The 12,864-nt window shown below is 62.5% G+C and overlaps 3 protein-coding genes across 10 annotated transcripts in view; 1 reads left to right on the top strand and 2 right to left on the bottom strand.

Annotated features, from left to right (window-relative positions):
- Nucleotides 1-744: 744 nt before the first annotated feature.
- On the bottom strand, nucleotides 745-7,285 carry TBC1D10C (TBC1 domain family member 10C). 4 transcript variants are annotated; one of them, XM_070782659.1, is made up of 11 exons: nucleotides 6,937-7,281; nucleotides 6,522-6,743; nucleotides 6,105-6,282; nucleotides 5,294-5,393; nucleotides 4,976-5,083; nucleotides 4,783-4,889; nucleotides 4,469-4,583; nucleotides 3,698-3,763; nucleotides 3,410-3,599; nucleotides 1,707-1,861; nucleotides 745-1,434 (listed from the first exon to the last, which is right to left on the bottom strand). In XM_070782659.1, the coding sequence occupies exons 3-11, from the start codon at nucleotides 6,254-6,256 to the stop codon at nucleotides 1,087-1,089; spliced, it is 1,341 nt and encodes a 446-aa protein (XP_070638760.1). In that variant the 5' UTR covers nucleotides 6,257-6,282; nucleotides 6,522-6,743; nucleotides 6,937-7,281; the 3' UTR covers nucleotides 745-1,086. The 4 variants fall into 4 exon arrangements, with proteins under 4 accessions (XP_070638760.1, XP_070638762.1, XP_070638761.1 ...); XM_070782661.1 differs by having other exon boundaries at nucleotides 4,807-4,889; nucleotides 6,522-7,285; XM_070782660.1 differs by having other exon boundaries at nucleotides 6,540-7,282.
- A 221-nt stretch (nucleotides 7,286-7,506) lies between these two features.
- On the top strand, nucleotides 7,507-10,999 carry PPP1CA (protein phosphatase 1 catalytic subunit alpha). The gene is made up of 7 exons (XM_070782674.1): nucleotides 7,507-7,665; nucleotides 8,201-8,332; nucleotides 8,463-8,693; nucleotides 9,326-9,430; nucleotides 10,030-10,253; nucleotides 10,335-10,469; nucleotides 10,549-10,999. The coding sequence occupies exons 1-7, from the start codon at nucleotides 7,611-7,613 to the stop codon at nucleotides 10,657-10,659; spliced, it is 993 nt and encodes a 330-aa protein (XP_070638775.1). The 5' UTR covers nucleotides 7,507-7,610; the 3' UTR covers nucleotides 10,660-10,999.
- Nucleotides 10,776-12,864, bottom strand: part of RAD9A (RAD9 checkpoint clamp component A) — a 57,579-nt gene continuing 55,490 nt past the window's right edge. For all 5 annotated transcript variants that reach the window (XM_070782662.1, XM_070782665.1, XM_070782663.1 and 2 more), the window contains 2 exons: nucleotides 12,010-12,226; nucleotides 10,776-11,716 (listed from right to left, as the gene is read on the bottom strand). In XM_070782662.1, the coding sequence (XP_070638763.1) occupies nucleotides 11,621-11,716; nucleotides 12,010-12,226 (313 nt within the window). In that variant the 3' untranslated portion in view covers nucleotides 10,776-11,620. The remainder of the gene's footprint in view (nucleotides 11,717-12,009; nucleotides 12,227-12,864) is intronic.

The raw sequence follows: 12,864 nt of genomic DNA, 5'->3' as shown, positions 1-12,864 counted from the left end.
GAGTGCCAACATGTTCCAGCACAGCCATTGAGAAGGGCTGATGGAACACTCCACCATTTAAGACTACAGTCACTTTCTCCGGGTATTCCCGAGCCCGACCGTGCCCCCGCCCTCCACCCTCCACCCTCGGGGGAGGGCACCCGAGGAGGCGGGTCACCGAGACCGCCCTGCAGGGACATGAGCCTGCCTCGGAACCAGCCCCGTTGTCCTGGCAATGGCTCCTGTCCCAGGCACCTCGGGCACCCACGGGGGCAATTAGCGAGTGTGGGAGGGGTTTCCATGGTGGCAGTCCCCAGGGGGTGCGGCTGGGGTTTTGGGAGGGGGCAAGGGCCGGCAGGGCCTTTCTCCTTTGTCCGGGCACACTAGGCCTTTGTTCTCAGCCGGCTCTCTCTGAGGATGGGACCAGGACACGGGGTGGGCAGACTTGGTCTAGAGTGCTCCCACTGCTGGGGGGCTCCTGAAATCAGCAAGGGGAGGGAGCAGAAGAGGAGACAGAGTCCCACATGTGGGCCCAGCGTCCACTGGGGGAGCCCTCCTCCCCCAGGCACAGGAGCCTCACCTGGCCCCAAGAGGCTGGGTGCTGCGGCTTGCCCTTGGTCCCTGTAGCTGGTAAACACCTTCCAGCAGCCAACGGCAGCCTCCATGTGCCTGGGGAGCCGGGGCGGGACTAGGAGGGGCGGGGCCGTGAGGGGAGGGGGCAGCTGGTGGAAGGTTGCGGGTAGAGGGCATTGATCTGACCGCATGCAGGCTTCTGTTCAGACTTTATTCCAGGCCCCTCAGGAGCCTTTTGGGGTCCCCATGGCCCAGCCTGTGCCCTTTCTTGCACACTCCTCCAGTGCGAGCTTGATGCGTGCAAGGGCCCAGGCACTGGGGCAGCCCTGTGGGTGGGGGAGGGCCTGGGTCCCCCAAACCCCACTCTGTACCCTTCCGTCCTCCTCAGGCCTGAGGCAGTCCACAGGAAAGGAGCGAGGCATCCAACCCCAGCTGTAAAGTGCGATGCCCACGTCGAGGCTGGCATCCACTGTTCAGGCAGTTGGGATCAGGGGGACCCTGAATCCGTGGTACCCTCAGAAGTGGGACCTACCCTCAGAATCGGGTGTCCAAGAAGGAGGTGGAGCTTCGATGGGACCTGGTGGGGCTCTCGATAGGGGGCCCCCTGGATCGGGTCAGCAGCCCATGGAAAGTCTTGCCTCGGGTCTGGGGCTTGCGCCGGGGCGGCCGGGGCTCCTCTGGGGGCTGTACCACGATGCGGGGCACCTCAGGCCGAGGGCTCCCCCGGGTTCCTGCCAGCTGTTGGGCCTCAAAGATGGCTGGGGCCCCGGGCAGGCGGGCCTGCGGCCTCGGGGGTGGCTCGGATGCCGATGCGGGCAGCTGGGCCAGCTGGGCCTTGATCTCCCGCTGCAGGTCCTGTTCGGACAGGGCCACGCCATGCACCTGCGGGGAGCAGTTGATACTGAGCCCGAGGGAGGGCAGGAAACGATGAGATCCCCGCAGGGCAGGCAGCACACAGCCCCAGGAAGTGGCTGAGGGCTGAGGGGCTGACAGACAAAGAGACAGACTAAGGGAGCCACAAAAAGCCACTTGAGGCCTGGGGTTTCCACATTCTCTGCTGCTCAGAGGACAAGAACGGAGCCCCGTGCTCACTGTCACTACTCCTTCTGGGCCTGTTTCCCCAACTGTGCAGGGGGTGCGCAAGGGGCACCCACCTGGGGCATGAAGACCTCTTCTTGCAGCTGGGCAGGTGGGATGGATCGAAGGGCGCCGAGCGTCTCCAGGAGCCCTGGGCAGGCCAGGCGCTGTTCAGTGGTGCCCAGCGCCAGGCGCACCAGGGTCAGCCCCACGCGGAACAGCACCTTCACACCTGCAGGCCGGTGGGGCTCACTCAGTGTGGGCCAGCTCTCAGCCCGGGCCCGAACCTGTCCTTGGCCAGACTCCTTCCACCCTCCTGCAGCTCTGCTGCCTGGACTGAGAGCAGGTCGGCCATTTGGGGGCACCGGCCAGCAGGTCCCAGCAGCCACGGACACTCGTGGGCAGCGCAGCCTGCCAGGAGCCAAGGGCTGCTGACAGCCTCACACGGGCCTTCTCATTCTGGGCCTCGGCTCCTCGCCCCGTCCAGTGAAGGGCTGGGTGGTGACAAGACAGCCTTTCCAGATCAGACCTGTGAGCTTCTGATTCTACGAAGATTCAAGCCAGAGCTCCTCACCCCTAAGCTAAGAGCACAGGGCACACACGTGTGCATACACACGCAGGTACACACACGCACATGACTTTGGCCTGCTCCTGGAGCCTCAGAGCCCCTCCCTGGCAGCCTCCGGTCTGCTGAGAAAGGCAGTCGGGGGACCAGTAAGGCCTGGTGACCACTGTGCTGTGTAAAGGGACAACAAGACTACTAACATCGTCACCGTTATCAAAGCGCAAGGGTGCCCCCACGGGGCCCGGCCCGCCCCGCCCCACTCTCGAGGTCCGAGTCTGCAGGGGAGGACAAGCAGACGGTGACTTGGACGTCCGTGGTTAGAACACTAACCCAGTCTGAAGGCACCTGGGCATACAGCGGGTGCTCAGTAGGTGCACTGATGGATTTCTACCATGCAACTGCTGGACAACCCGTATAGAACCGAATCCAACTGTGCCACTGATGGGGGTACGAGGCAGAGCCCCAAAGACCCAGAGTCCAGCTCAGCCTTGCCCCGACTGCCCCCTGCTCTTAGCCTGGCACCTCTCCCCATGCCTGCACCCCTCAAGTCATCCGTGGCTGGGACCCTGAGGACAGGGCCCTGCCTGCCTCTCCTTCTCCACCCAGCTCTGTGTATCTGCCTCTTCTGAGGAGCAGCCGCCAGCATATTTAAACAGCCCTCTTCTGCCGTTCCCCTACGCTCTGGCATGTCCTTTGTTTTATTTTCTTCACGGAACTTATGACAATCTATAAATATCTTGTTAATTTGGTACCGCCGCCTCCCATCCCCACCCCCACCACCACCAGAATGTAGGTCTCACTTACTCAAGTGGCCTTGGCTCCCAGAGCCATGCCTGGCCTGCGAGGGCTCGCATTGAGGGCCCGGGGGCTCCATCTGCTGTGCCCTCACTGTGCCCAGTCCCCAAGCTGTGCCACTGCTATGGTCTCGCCAGCTCCTGCCCCATCGACCTTGGGGAAGCCTCCCTGACTCCAGCCCTCCCCCCATGTGGATGCTGTGCCCTCCCTATGGTGATCTCACTGCTTAGGGCGGGGGCTGCTGTTCCTCCCATTGGTGATACGTGGCCAACAGCGGGTTACCCTCGGCACACCCCAGCACCCAGGCCCCAGATCAGGGTCAGCGGTGGCAGCGGGGCAGAGCGAAGCTGGCACCTCCACTTTCCATGTTCACCAGGCACCCCCTCCTGCCCCCGCCCACCTAGTCGGCCCCCCACTCACCCTCGCTAAGAAAAGCGTCCCAGACACGCAGCACTGTGGGGAAGGGCAGGGAGCGGGCGAAGAGGCACAGGAACCACTCTGGCAGGTAGAGCAGGGGCCCGACGCCCACCTTCTGCAGATGCTTGTGCACGCGCGGGAGCAGCCGTCGCAGCAGGGCCATGAACACCTCGGCGTCCAGCCGCACAGCCTCCTGTGGCCACGCCCATCAGCACTACTGCTGGCTTCCCTAGGCTCCCAACCCCACCCAACCCTCCCGCTGTGCCCTCGGGTCCCATCCCTGCCTCTCACCATGTGGGGCCCGTAGTAGCCGGGGAGGTAAACCTCGCAGATCTGGACCAGGCACCAGAAGGCCTCCTGGGGGTGGGTACAGGCCTTGAGTGCCCACCGCAGAGGGGACTGCAAGGCTGGGGGAGGGGGGCACAGGGGAGGGCCTGGACACCATCTGGGGTGATTCTGGAGCCAGGAGCCTGGTCTCAGTGCTGGTGGTGGGGTTGGGGCAGGGGGTGGGTCTTACCTAAAAGCTTCCCGTTGTCTAGAAAGAGGCCTACCAAGGGGTGCAGGAGGTAGAAGTCACAGGGCTCAGAGGGCTGAATTTGAGGGTCGCAGGGTGGGGACTCACTGGTCAAGGGCAGCAGAGGTCCCAAAGTTCAAGTCTTGGGTTCTTGGGGTCATTGGGGTCAGGGATCATGGTCACAGGGTTCAGAATCAAGGTTCATAAGGTCAAGGTGATAACATCCAGACTTTTAGATCATTGGGCCAAAGGTCAGGGGTCAGGGTTCGATGTTCCTGGAATCAAGGTCATTGGGCTTGATGGTCACTGAGGTTGGCAATCATGAGGCCCTGGCTCATTAGGACAGGTCTGCGTGGGACTTGAGGATCCTAGGTCCCAGAGGCCAGGGTTCCAGAGGATGGGGGGGGCGGTCACGGTTCAGGGCACAGGATGCCTTGGTCCCTAGGTCACTAGATTTGGCGGTCCAGGGTCTCAGGTAACTGAAGTCAGAGTTCCTGGGGGTGGGCGTCCGGGTCTGGGGTCCCTGCCGCAGGGCTGAGGGCACTCACCTCTGGGGGCAGGTGCATGAGCAGCACGGCGGCCACAGGGCCCTGGGCCTGGCAGTAGCCCTGCTCCGGCCGGTACAGGGTGTAGGCCTTCAGCACCTGCAGGAGCCCCTGCTGCCTGTGCCAGAAGACCCCATCAGGGGCCAGTCCTCCGGCAGCCCTCCCGCACCCTCTGGTGGCCCCTGCCCAGGCCTCGGCCCCTCAGGGGCCTTGCTGGGTCCTCTGAGATGCAAAGACGTAAAGCCAGGGGCGGGGACTCTGCCAAAGCGCCTGGAGGTGTGGGGGCTGGGGGTCCCTGGGCATCCCCGCCCTCGTACCCGTGACCCTGGGGCGACACAAACATCTCATGCAGTGGGAACTGGCGGTGCAGGTCCCTGCCGATGGTTTCCATCCACTGTGGGTCTCCCGGGGCCTCAGCCAGGTTCTGCACGTGGGCAAGAAGGTGGAGGTGAAGGCCCAGAGGGGTGAAGGGCTAGGGGCGGGGGCTAGGACCCCCGCTGGTCCCCTCACCTGGTAAGTGCCGGGGCTGTTCTTCTGACACACGTGAGCCCCGCACAGAAGGGGCCAACACCGGGCCCGCAGGGCCGAGGGGATGCCTTTCCGGCACTGCATCTTTACCTGCGGGTGAGGCCAGGGCACCCCGTCAGGCCAGCCATGCCAGATACCCCTGCTGCTCTCAGCAGGCCTCAGGCACAATCTGCTATCGGGCAAGAGTCTCCGCAAGGAGCAGGGAGCGAAGGCAAGAGGTGCTGGGACACAGGAGGCTGAATTTTGCCAGGCAGAGGGGGACGAGCCAAGGAGGGCCGCGTGGGACCCTTCTCCCCTCACCTTCTTGTACCGCCGAGACATGGTTTTCTCCCAGTGTGAAGTCATCTCCACCCACTTCATCTCCCGCTGGCGGATGAGGTCTGCAGGAGGGTGACCCGGCCTGGGACACACGACACAGATGTCCAGACACAGGACACCCACGTCCACCACCCTTCCTGCTACCTGGGTGAGCCCAACCCTTGGCCCTGATCTCTGGGAATCTCTGGGGTGGGGAGTGACCTGTCACCCAGGAGTTGCCAGTGGTTGTCATGGGGACAGGAAAGGATGTGGCTCCGATGTGGGCGGAAGCAGGAGATACTGAAGAGGGTGTGTAGGTGTGTGATGGGGGAGGGGCTGGTTGACTGTCCCCCAGGATGGGGACAGACAACTCTTTGGGGAAGTTGAGTAGACAGAGCCCAAGACCTAGAAACCAGGAGTCTTCTCTGAGCCTGATTCTGCCTCTGATCGCGGTGTGACCTCCCTATCTATCTCCCAACTTGTCTCCCTTTCAGCACCTGGGGAAGTGGGGGAACTAGTAGGGGAAGAAGTGTGGGTTCTGTGATTTTGGGATTCCTGGGCCGGACTGAAAGCAGAAGCAGGTTCAGCCCCGCTGGGAACCCTCAGAGACTGGGAGGAAGAGACACACAGGGACCCACCCCCCACAGCCCTGCTAAGCTTAAGATTCCATCTAGAACCCGAGGACAGGTGACACTAGCTGGGTCCCCAGACCCTTCCAGGACCCTTGAGGTTGGGCCTCACTCTAGAATTCAGCTCTCAGCCTCCATCATTAGGCCCAGCACCCCGTATCCCCCCTCATCCCTTCCCCACTTACCCTGGCTCTGCTGCGCTGCCCCCAATGAAGCCATAGCGGTCAGCCTGGCGATACGGGCCGGGCCCGCTTAGCTCTGAGTCGGACCCCAAAGAGCTAGAGTCATCCTGCAGCTCGCCAGGCTGCGCCAGGTCCTCGCCCAGGGCCTGGGCCATGGTGCCACCGACCCCGGTGCGGCAGGCTGCAAGATGTGGGCACAGCCAGTGTGAGCGGGGGTTCCTGGCCAGCCTGGGCCCAGGCCTCAGCCCCAGGACCTGCCCGCCTGGTCAAAGAGGACAGGTTGCAGGGTATCGCACCACAACCCTCCAGTCCCCTCTCCTCTTGTGGGGTGGGGGTGGGGCACAGGCCAAGAGGGGCAGAAAGGCCAGGCCCCCTACCGGAGACCCAGGCCCAGCCCCTGTCCCCAGCAGCCCAGCTTACCTCCCTGCTGCACCTCACCTCCTCCTCTCACTTCCTCCTCAGCCACAGCTTCAGCAACCCGCTGGGGGCCCCTCCCAAGTGCGTAGGGGGGGGTTACCCCTTCCTCTCCAGGGCTCTTCCGGTCTGCCCCAGTGGCCCTGGGCCGTGGGCTCCTCCCACCATCCCGGTGGGCTAGGTGGGTGCAGGCCTAGGTTCTTGTGCTGGGTGTGATGTGGCCAGGACCTGCCAGGGGTAGAGAAGCCACGCTGCCTCCAGATGTGAGGTCACCGGCAAATAAAATACTCAATTCAGGGTTCCAGTGAGTATTACGCTTTATTTAAAGTTACCTCTTTTGTTAATGCTTTCGATAAGTCAAACAGTAAGGCATTACTGCGCTACTCAAAACGCAAGGACGAGGCATTAAAAAATTACGCACCACAGGCATGGGGACAAAAATGAGCTCGGAGTTCAGCGACAGGTGTCTGGGTCTGGTCAGCCGCCCGCAGGCCACAGGGACCCTAGAGGTAAGAGTTCCTCTGTCAATCTGAAGCCAACCCTTGCTTTGAGCCTGTTGCCTTTCCTGCACTTCGTGGACTTAATCTGCACTCTCTGGGGAGACCCAATGAGACATCAATGAGGTCACACCACCTTCCAGCCCGGGACAGAAGTGGGAAGGACTATTGGGCCCTTGAAAGAGAAAAACAACTTCACACTACTTCCGGCCGCACATCCTCGGTGCAAGGGTGGGTAACCCCTCTAGGGCGGAACTAGAGTCGACCTCGCCCCGTGAAGCCCCGCCCCCAGTGCAGGCTCCGCCCCCGCAATCAGATCAGCCCAAGCCCCGCCCCCTGGCCGAGGCCCCGCCTCCCGGGCCGCCGCGGGCCCCGGGCCTGGCGTCCAGTGGAGGCGCTAGAGCGCAGGGGCAGCGGGCGACCGGGCGGGCCGGGGCGGGGCCGGGTGCGGCGGGGCGGGGCGGGCGGCCGAGGAGGCGGGGCGGCGGGCCGGGGCGGGCCCGGGCGGGCGGAAGGAGCACCAGGCCGGAAGGAGGCCGCGGGAGGGCGGGAGCCAGGACAGGGCCCGGAGGTGCTGGGCCAGAGCGGCGGCGCCGCCATGTCCGACAGCGAGAAGCTCAACCTGGACTCTATAATCGGACGCCTGCTGGAAGGTTGGCCGGGGCGGCGAGGGAGGTGGGCGCCCGCCGCGCCCTGGTCCCCTGCACGGCCCGGAAGTGGCGCGCGGGTGGACCTGCCCCTCCCAGGGCCGGCTTCGACTGGGCGGGGACGGGCCGCGAGGTCCCGTGGCCACATCGTCCCCCAACCCCACCCCACCCCACCCCACCCCAATCGTGGCGCGCTGGGAGGTCTGGGGTTGTTCCCCTTGCCAGAGCAGGACCGGAGCGGGGCGGCGCGCAAGGATTGGCCTGGGCTCTTGGCTGAGGGAGAAACCCGAGAAGCCTACTCCCCCAGGAAGGGGTCCTGTGCTATGAGGTTTTGGATGGCCTCTGCACACAGCAGTCCCCTCGCGAGCGCCTTGAGGGCAGTTGGGGGTCCCAGGAGGCTCAGCAGCAACAGCTGCCCCTGGACAAGGCGGGGCCGGGAGGCCCAGGAGCCCCCACCCAGAAGTGCCTGTGGGGTCACCGATGACATTCACCCTGTTCTCGCCTGAGGAACCAGGGTCCTGACGCCTCTTTCCGCCCCCAGTGCAGGGCTCCAGGCCTGGAAAGAATGTACAGCTGACGGAGAACGAGATCCGTGGTCTGTGCCTCAAATCCCGGGAGATTTTCCTGAGCCAGCCCATTCTTCTGGAGCTGGAGGCACCCCTCAAGATCTGCGGTGAGCCCCCAGCCCAGGTCCCCGTGGCCTCCTGAAAGCAGCCTTGCCCCCCACTCCTCCCAAGTTCCTCCTTGGGAGGAGGTTCACGTTTAGGCTGGCCCTAGTGCTGACTTGGTTCCCTGGGTCACAGGTGACATTCACGGCCAGTACTATGATCTTCTGCGGCTGTTCGAGTACGGTGGCTTCCCTCCAGAGAGTAACTACTTGTTCCTGGGGGACTACGTGGACAGGGGCAAGCAGTCTTTGGAGACCATCTGCCTGCTGCTGGCCTATAAGATCAAGTACCCAGAGAACTTCTTCCTGCTCCGTGGGAACCACGAGTGTGCCAGCATCAACCGCATCTACGGCTTCTATGATGAGTGTGAGTGGGCAGAGCATCTGGGGCTGCCCTGGTCCTGAAGGGCTCTCCTTGCCATTCAGTGCAACCCTCGTGTCGACCTGGTGGCTGGGGTGTCAGCGTCTGACAAACACCTGCTAAGCTGAGCGCCGTGAAGGTAGCACCAGCCCATGCCACCCTCCCCTGCCCTCCTAGAGCAGATCCTGGCACTCAGGGACCTGGCCAGTGGCTGCTGACTGAAGGGCTGCCAGGATTCTAAGGCAGGGCCTCACCTGCCGACACTCCCCTCCAGCGCATCCGGAACTTAAGCACTTGGGATGCCTGTTGGGACTGGACTCTGTTAGACAGAAGCCGAGATGAACCAGACCCTGTCTCGACCTGGCCCTGCTCTTGTGCTGGGGGTGGGTACCAACCTTGAGGTCATGCCAGAAGTGGAACTCTGGGGTTCCTGTGGACTCGGCTGCTTTAGAATTCTGTCTGGGAGGCAATGGGGTAGTAGGGGTAGGTGGCGGGGGTTTGGTTTTCTTTTTTGCCTTCCATTCTCTCCTCCTAGCTGTGTCTGAACAACACACAATGTGTCCTGGAAGGCCTGGAGACCCAGGCTGAGGGTGGAGCAGAGAGGCCCTCTGGTGAGCTGTCTCTTTCCCCCTGGACAGGCAAGAGACGCTACAACATCAAACTGTGGAAGACCTTCACTGATTGCTTCAACTGCCTGCCCATCGCTGCCATCGTGGACGAGAAGATCTTCTGTTGCCATGGAGGTGAGCACGGCTCTGGGCGTGTGAATGCTTGGGAAGGATGAGCCTCCCAGGGTGAGCACCCCTGGGACCTTGGGACAGAAGCGTCAGCTGGAAGATGTGCTCCCAGTCAGCAGGAACAGCTCTTCCTGGAATCCTGGTATGGGCAGTACTTCTCCCACGAAGTCCCCCCGTGCCGCAGCATCGGGCTGCACCCGCTGTTGTGTCGTGGCCTCGCCTTCCTGCATGGAGTTTGCTTGTCCCCTTTCTCCAGGGCTTCCCTGGTGGCTCAGGTGGTAAAGAATCTGCCTGCAATGCGGGAGACCCAGGTTTGATTCCTGGGTTGGGACGATCCCCTGAAGAAAGGAATGGCTACCCGCTCCAGCTTTCTTGCCTGGACAGTCCATGGGGTTTCAAAGAGTTGGACACAACTGAGCGACTAACACTTTCTCCAGGGAGCTCTGTGCTCCTTGAAGGGACAGGGACTTGGAAGAGGCAGAAGGTGATGAGTTCTGCCTGTGTAGGCTCCCAGGAATCCTGGAGAGGGTGGAGAGGTGGGGGGCGGAGGCTGATTGGCAAAGGCTGCCTGGAGGAGGAGGTGACCTGCCCCCTGTGCTCTCCAGGGCTGTCCCCAGACCTACAGTCCATGGAGCAGATCCGGCGTATCATGCGGCCCACAGATGTGCCTGACCAGGGCCTGCTCTGTGACCTGCTGTGGTCTGACCCTGACAAGGACGTGCAGGGCTGGGGCGAGAATGACCGCGGCGTCTCCTTTACATTTGGAGCTGAGGTGGTGGCCAAGTTCCTGCACAAGCATGACCTGGACCTCATCTGCCGGGCACACCAGGTGGGCTGGCAGCCCCCATCCGGGTGAGAGCAGGGCTGGCAGCCAGCTCCTGCTGAACTAACCGCCTCCACCCTCGTCCAGGTAGTAGAAGACGGCTATGAGTTCTTTGCCAAGCGGCAGCTGGTGACACTCTTTTCAGCCCCCAACTACTGCGGCGAGTTTGACAATGCAGGTGCCATGATGAGTGTGGACGAGACGCTCATGTGCTCCTTCCAGGTGGGGGTCGGGCTGGGGGCGGACAGGCCGAGGGGCCTATGGCACGGCCCCCTGAGCCTGACCAGTTTTTCTCTTCTAGATCCTCAAGCCCGCTGACAAGAACAAGGGGAAATACGGGCAGTTCAGTGGTCTGAACCCTGGAGGCCGGCCCATCACCCCACCCCGCAACTCCGCCAAAGCCAAGAAATAGCCTCCATGTGCCCGCCCTCTGGCCCAGATGGTGGATTGTACAGAAATCACAGTGGCTACAGGGGGCTCATGCTGGCCCCCAGGCCCACCCATCACGGGGAACACGGAGGCTTGGTGTATTTTTCTCTTTTTTTTATGAACCAATAGCAGCATCCAGTCTCCCAGGGCTCTTCCCGCTTGTACCTACAGCGGCTGCAGGCAGGATCCTGGGGCTAAGGCTGCAGCTCAGGGCAAAGCAGGGCCAGATTGGGGATCTCCAGCCTTGCTTGGCCTCAGGGCTGGCAGCCGGATCCTGGGGCAACCCATCTGGTCTCTTGAATAAAGGTCAAAGCTGGATTCTTGCCATAGCCTCTGTCTCCCTTGTCCCAAACACTGGGCCTGGCAACCCTTCCGCCCAGAGCCACTTGGGAGGCTTGCTGAGCTTGGGGCCCCAGCCAGGAAAACCCCAGCCACATGCCCAGGTCCACAGGAGCCCTTGGAATTTCCAAGCCAGAGCCAGAGAGTTTGGGGAAAGCAAGCAAAACAGTGTGTGCCAGTCACAGGGGATCCCAGTGGTGCGCTCAGGATTTGAGGGAGGGACAGGTCATGATTGGCAGAAGGTGGATCAGCAGGGGCAGAAGCCCCACAATGATTTCTTTCTTTCTTAGGGTGGTGGGCTTAGAGAAGGCAGTCCTCTAGTTCTGCCCACAGAATTGGATTAAGAGATGAGGAAACTCCCTGCAGAGGGCAGCTCAGCACGGAGACTGGGAACAGACATGATAGATTGAGGGTTGAATAAATGATTGGGGGTTGAAGGGAAACAACAAGACCCAGGCCAGGCAAGGCCCTGGGGGAGGTGGCAGGACCAGTCAGCTCGGCTCCAGCAGGGCGCACCTCTACCACCCACCAAGGAGGAGAGCAGACCTGCCCTGGCTGGCTTTGGGAGAGGGGTGGGGCGGGGCTTCATCGGGCCCAGTCTCGGCTCAGCCTTCGCCCTCACTGTCTTCAGCCAGCACAGGGCTGGGGCCCTGGGGAGAGTGTGCAGGGGCCAGGATGGAGCCAAAGAACAGCGAGCGGAACTGGCGAGAGAACAGAGGAAGCCGGGTGAGCTCGGAGGCTGCTCCCTCCCTCTGCCTCCCACCCCAGCCTCTGCCTCCATGCTTGGTGGTATCTGACTTTGCAACCCCATGGACTAGCCCACCAGGCTTCTCTTTGTCCATGGGGATTCTCCAGGCCAGAATCCTGAAGTGGGTTGCCATGCCCTCCTCCAGGGAATCTTCCCCACCCAGGGACTGAACCCAGGTCTCCTGCATGGCTGGCGGATTCTTTCCATTGGAGCCACCAGTGAAGCCCCTCTGTCTCTCACCCCTACCTTCTTAGGTGGGGGAGTCCCAGGCACTGTGCTGGGCTCCATGTCATCATCTTCCTCCTCTGAGTGGGGGCTGGAGCTACAGGGGCGCTGGAGGCCAGGTGAAAGGGAGATGGAGGGCAGTGCCCGGGAGCCCTCACTGCCCGTGGTGGTTTCCATGGCAATCATGTAAGAGTCCATGTCGTCGACAGCAAAGTCATCCAGGTCTAGGTGGGGCGTGCTACAGGCAGAGACGGTATCAGTGGGGAAGGGGGCGGGGGACAGAGTTAGGGCCCCGCCTGGAGGGCTCAGCCAGTGCCTGCAGGAGCCTAGTAACCATTGGTGACCTCTTGGTTTTATTATTTCCTGATTTGGTGGGAGGGGAAAGGATGGGGGCGGTGTTTTAAGTGGCCGCTTCCGGAAGGGGGTCAACCGTAGAATCCTTTCATCAGAGTTCAGGTAGAGGCCTGAGGGAGGCATCCTGGGGGCCCACTTCAGCTCACTGCGGGAGGGGAGCGGCAAGTCCAGTGAGCTGGGCCACCTGGGGCCCAAGCCCCCACCTTCCCAGGGGACAGGAACTGGAGAGCACTGGGGCCCAGGGACATACTGGGCAGAGGGCCAGGCCAACTTCCTCCACTTAAACTACGCTGGGCCCATCCTCCCCAACCCACCTGCCCTTGCAGCCACCTGCTTCCCCCATCCCAGGCAGCCCCCTGCCTCCCGGCAGCCCTTTTCCCTCCTTGGCTTGGGAAGACGCCTCAGCCAGAGAAGGAAGCCAGCCCGACCTTGGGGACACTTCCCTGGGTCGGGGGATCTCTGAGTACAGCTGACTGGTGAGGCTCAGCCTGCAGGGCTGGAAGCAGTGAGGACTGTAGGGGC

Source organism: Bos indicus, chromosome 29 (assembly GCF_029378745.1).
Source record: "Bos indicus isolate NIAB-ARS_2022 breed Sahiwal x Tharparkar chromosome 29, NIAB-ARS_B.indTharparkar_mat_pri_1.0, whole genome shotgun sequence".
NCBI classification, from domain to species: Eukaryota; Metazoa; Chordata; class Mammalia; order Artiodactyla; family Bovidae; genus Bos; species Bos indicus.
This window is presented reverse-complemented; position numbering and strand designations above follow the sequence as displayed.

What these genes read in the sequence shown, in the direction of transcription:
- TBC1D10C (XM_070782660.1), bottom strand. Translation starts at nt 6,256, where the DNA reads ATGGCCCAGGCCCTGGGCGAGGACCTGGCGCAGCCTGGCGAGCTGCAG. An exon ending in TGTCTCGGCGGTACAAGAAG is followed by an intron (nt 5,084 to 5,293) that starts GTGAGGGGAGAA and finishes CCTCACCCGCAG; the next exon opens with GTAAAGATGCAGTGCCGGAA. An exon ending in GGACGCTTTTCTTAGCGAGG is followed by an intron (nt 1,862 to 3,409) that starts GTGAGTGGGGGG and finishes ACCGGCCTGCAG; the next exon opens with GTGTGAAGGTGCTGTTCCGC.
- PPP1CA (XM_070782674.1), top strand. Translation starts at nt 7,611, where the DNA reads ATGTCCGACAGCGAGAAGCTCAACCTGGACTCTATAATCGGACGCCTG. An exon ending in GATCTTCTGTTGCCATGGAG is followed by an intron (nt 9,431 to 10,029) that starts GTGAGCACGGCT and finishes TGTGCTCTCCAG; the next exon opens with GGCTGTCCCCAGACCTACAG. An exon ending in TCATCTGCCGGGCACACCAG is followed by an intron (nt 10,254 to 10,334) that starts GTGGGCTGGCAG and finishes ACCCTCGTCCAG; the next exon opens with GTAGTAGAAGACGGCTATGA.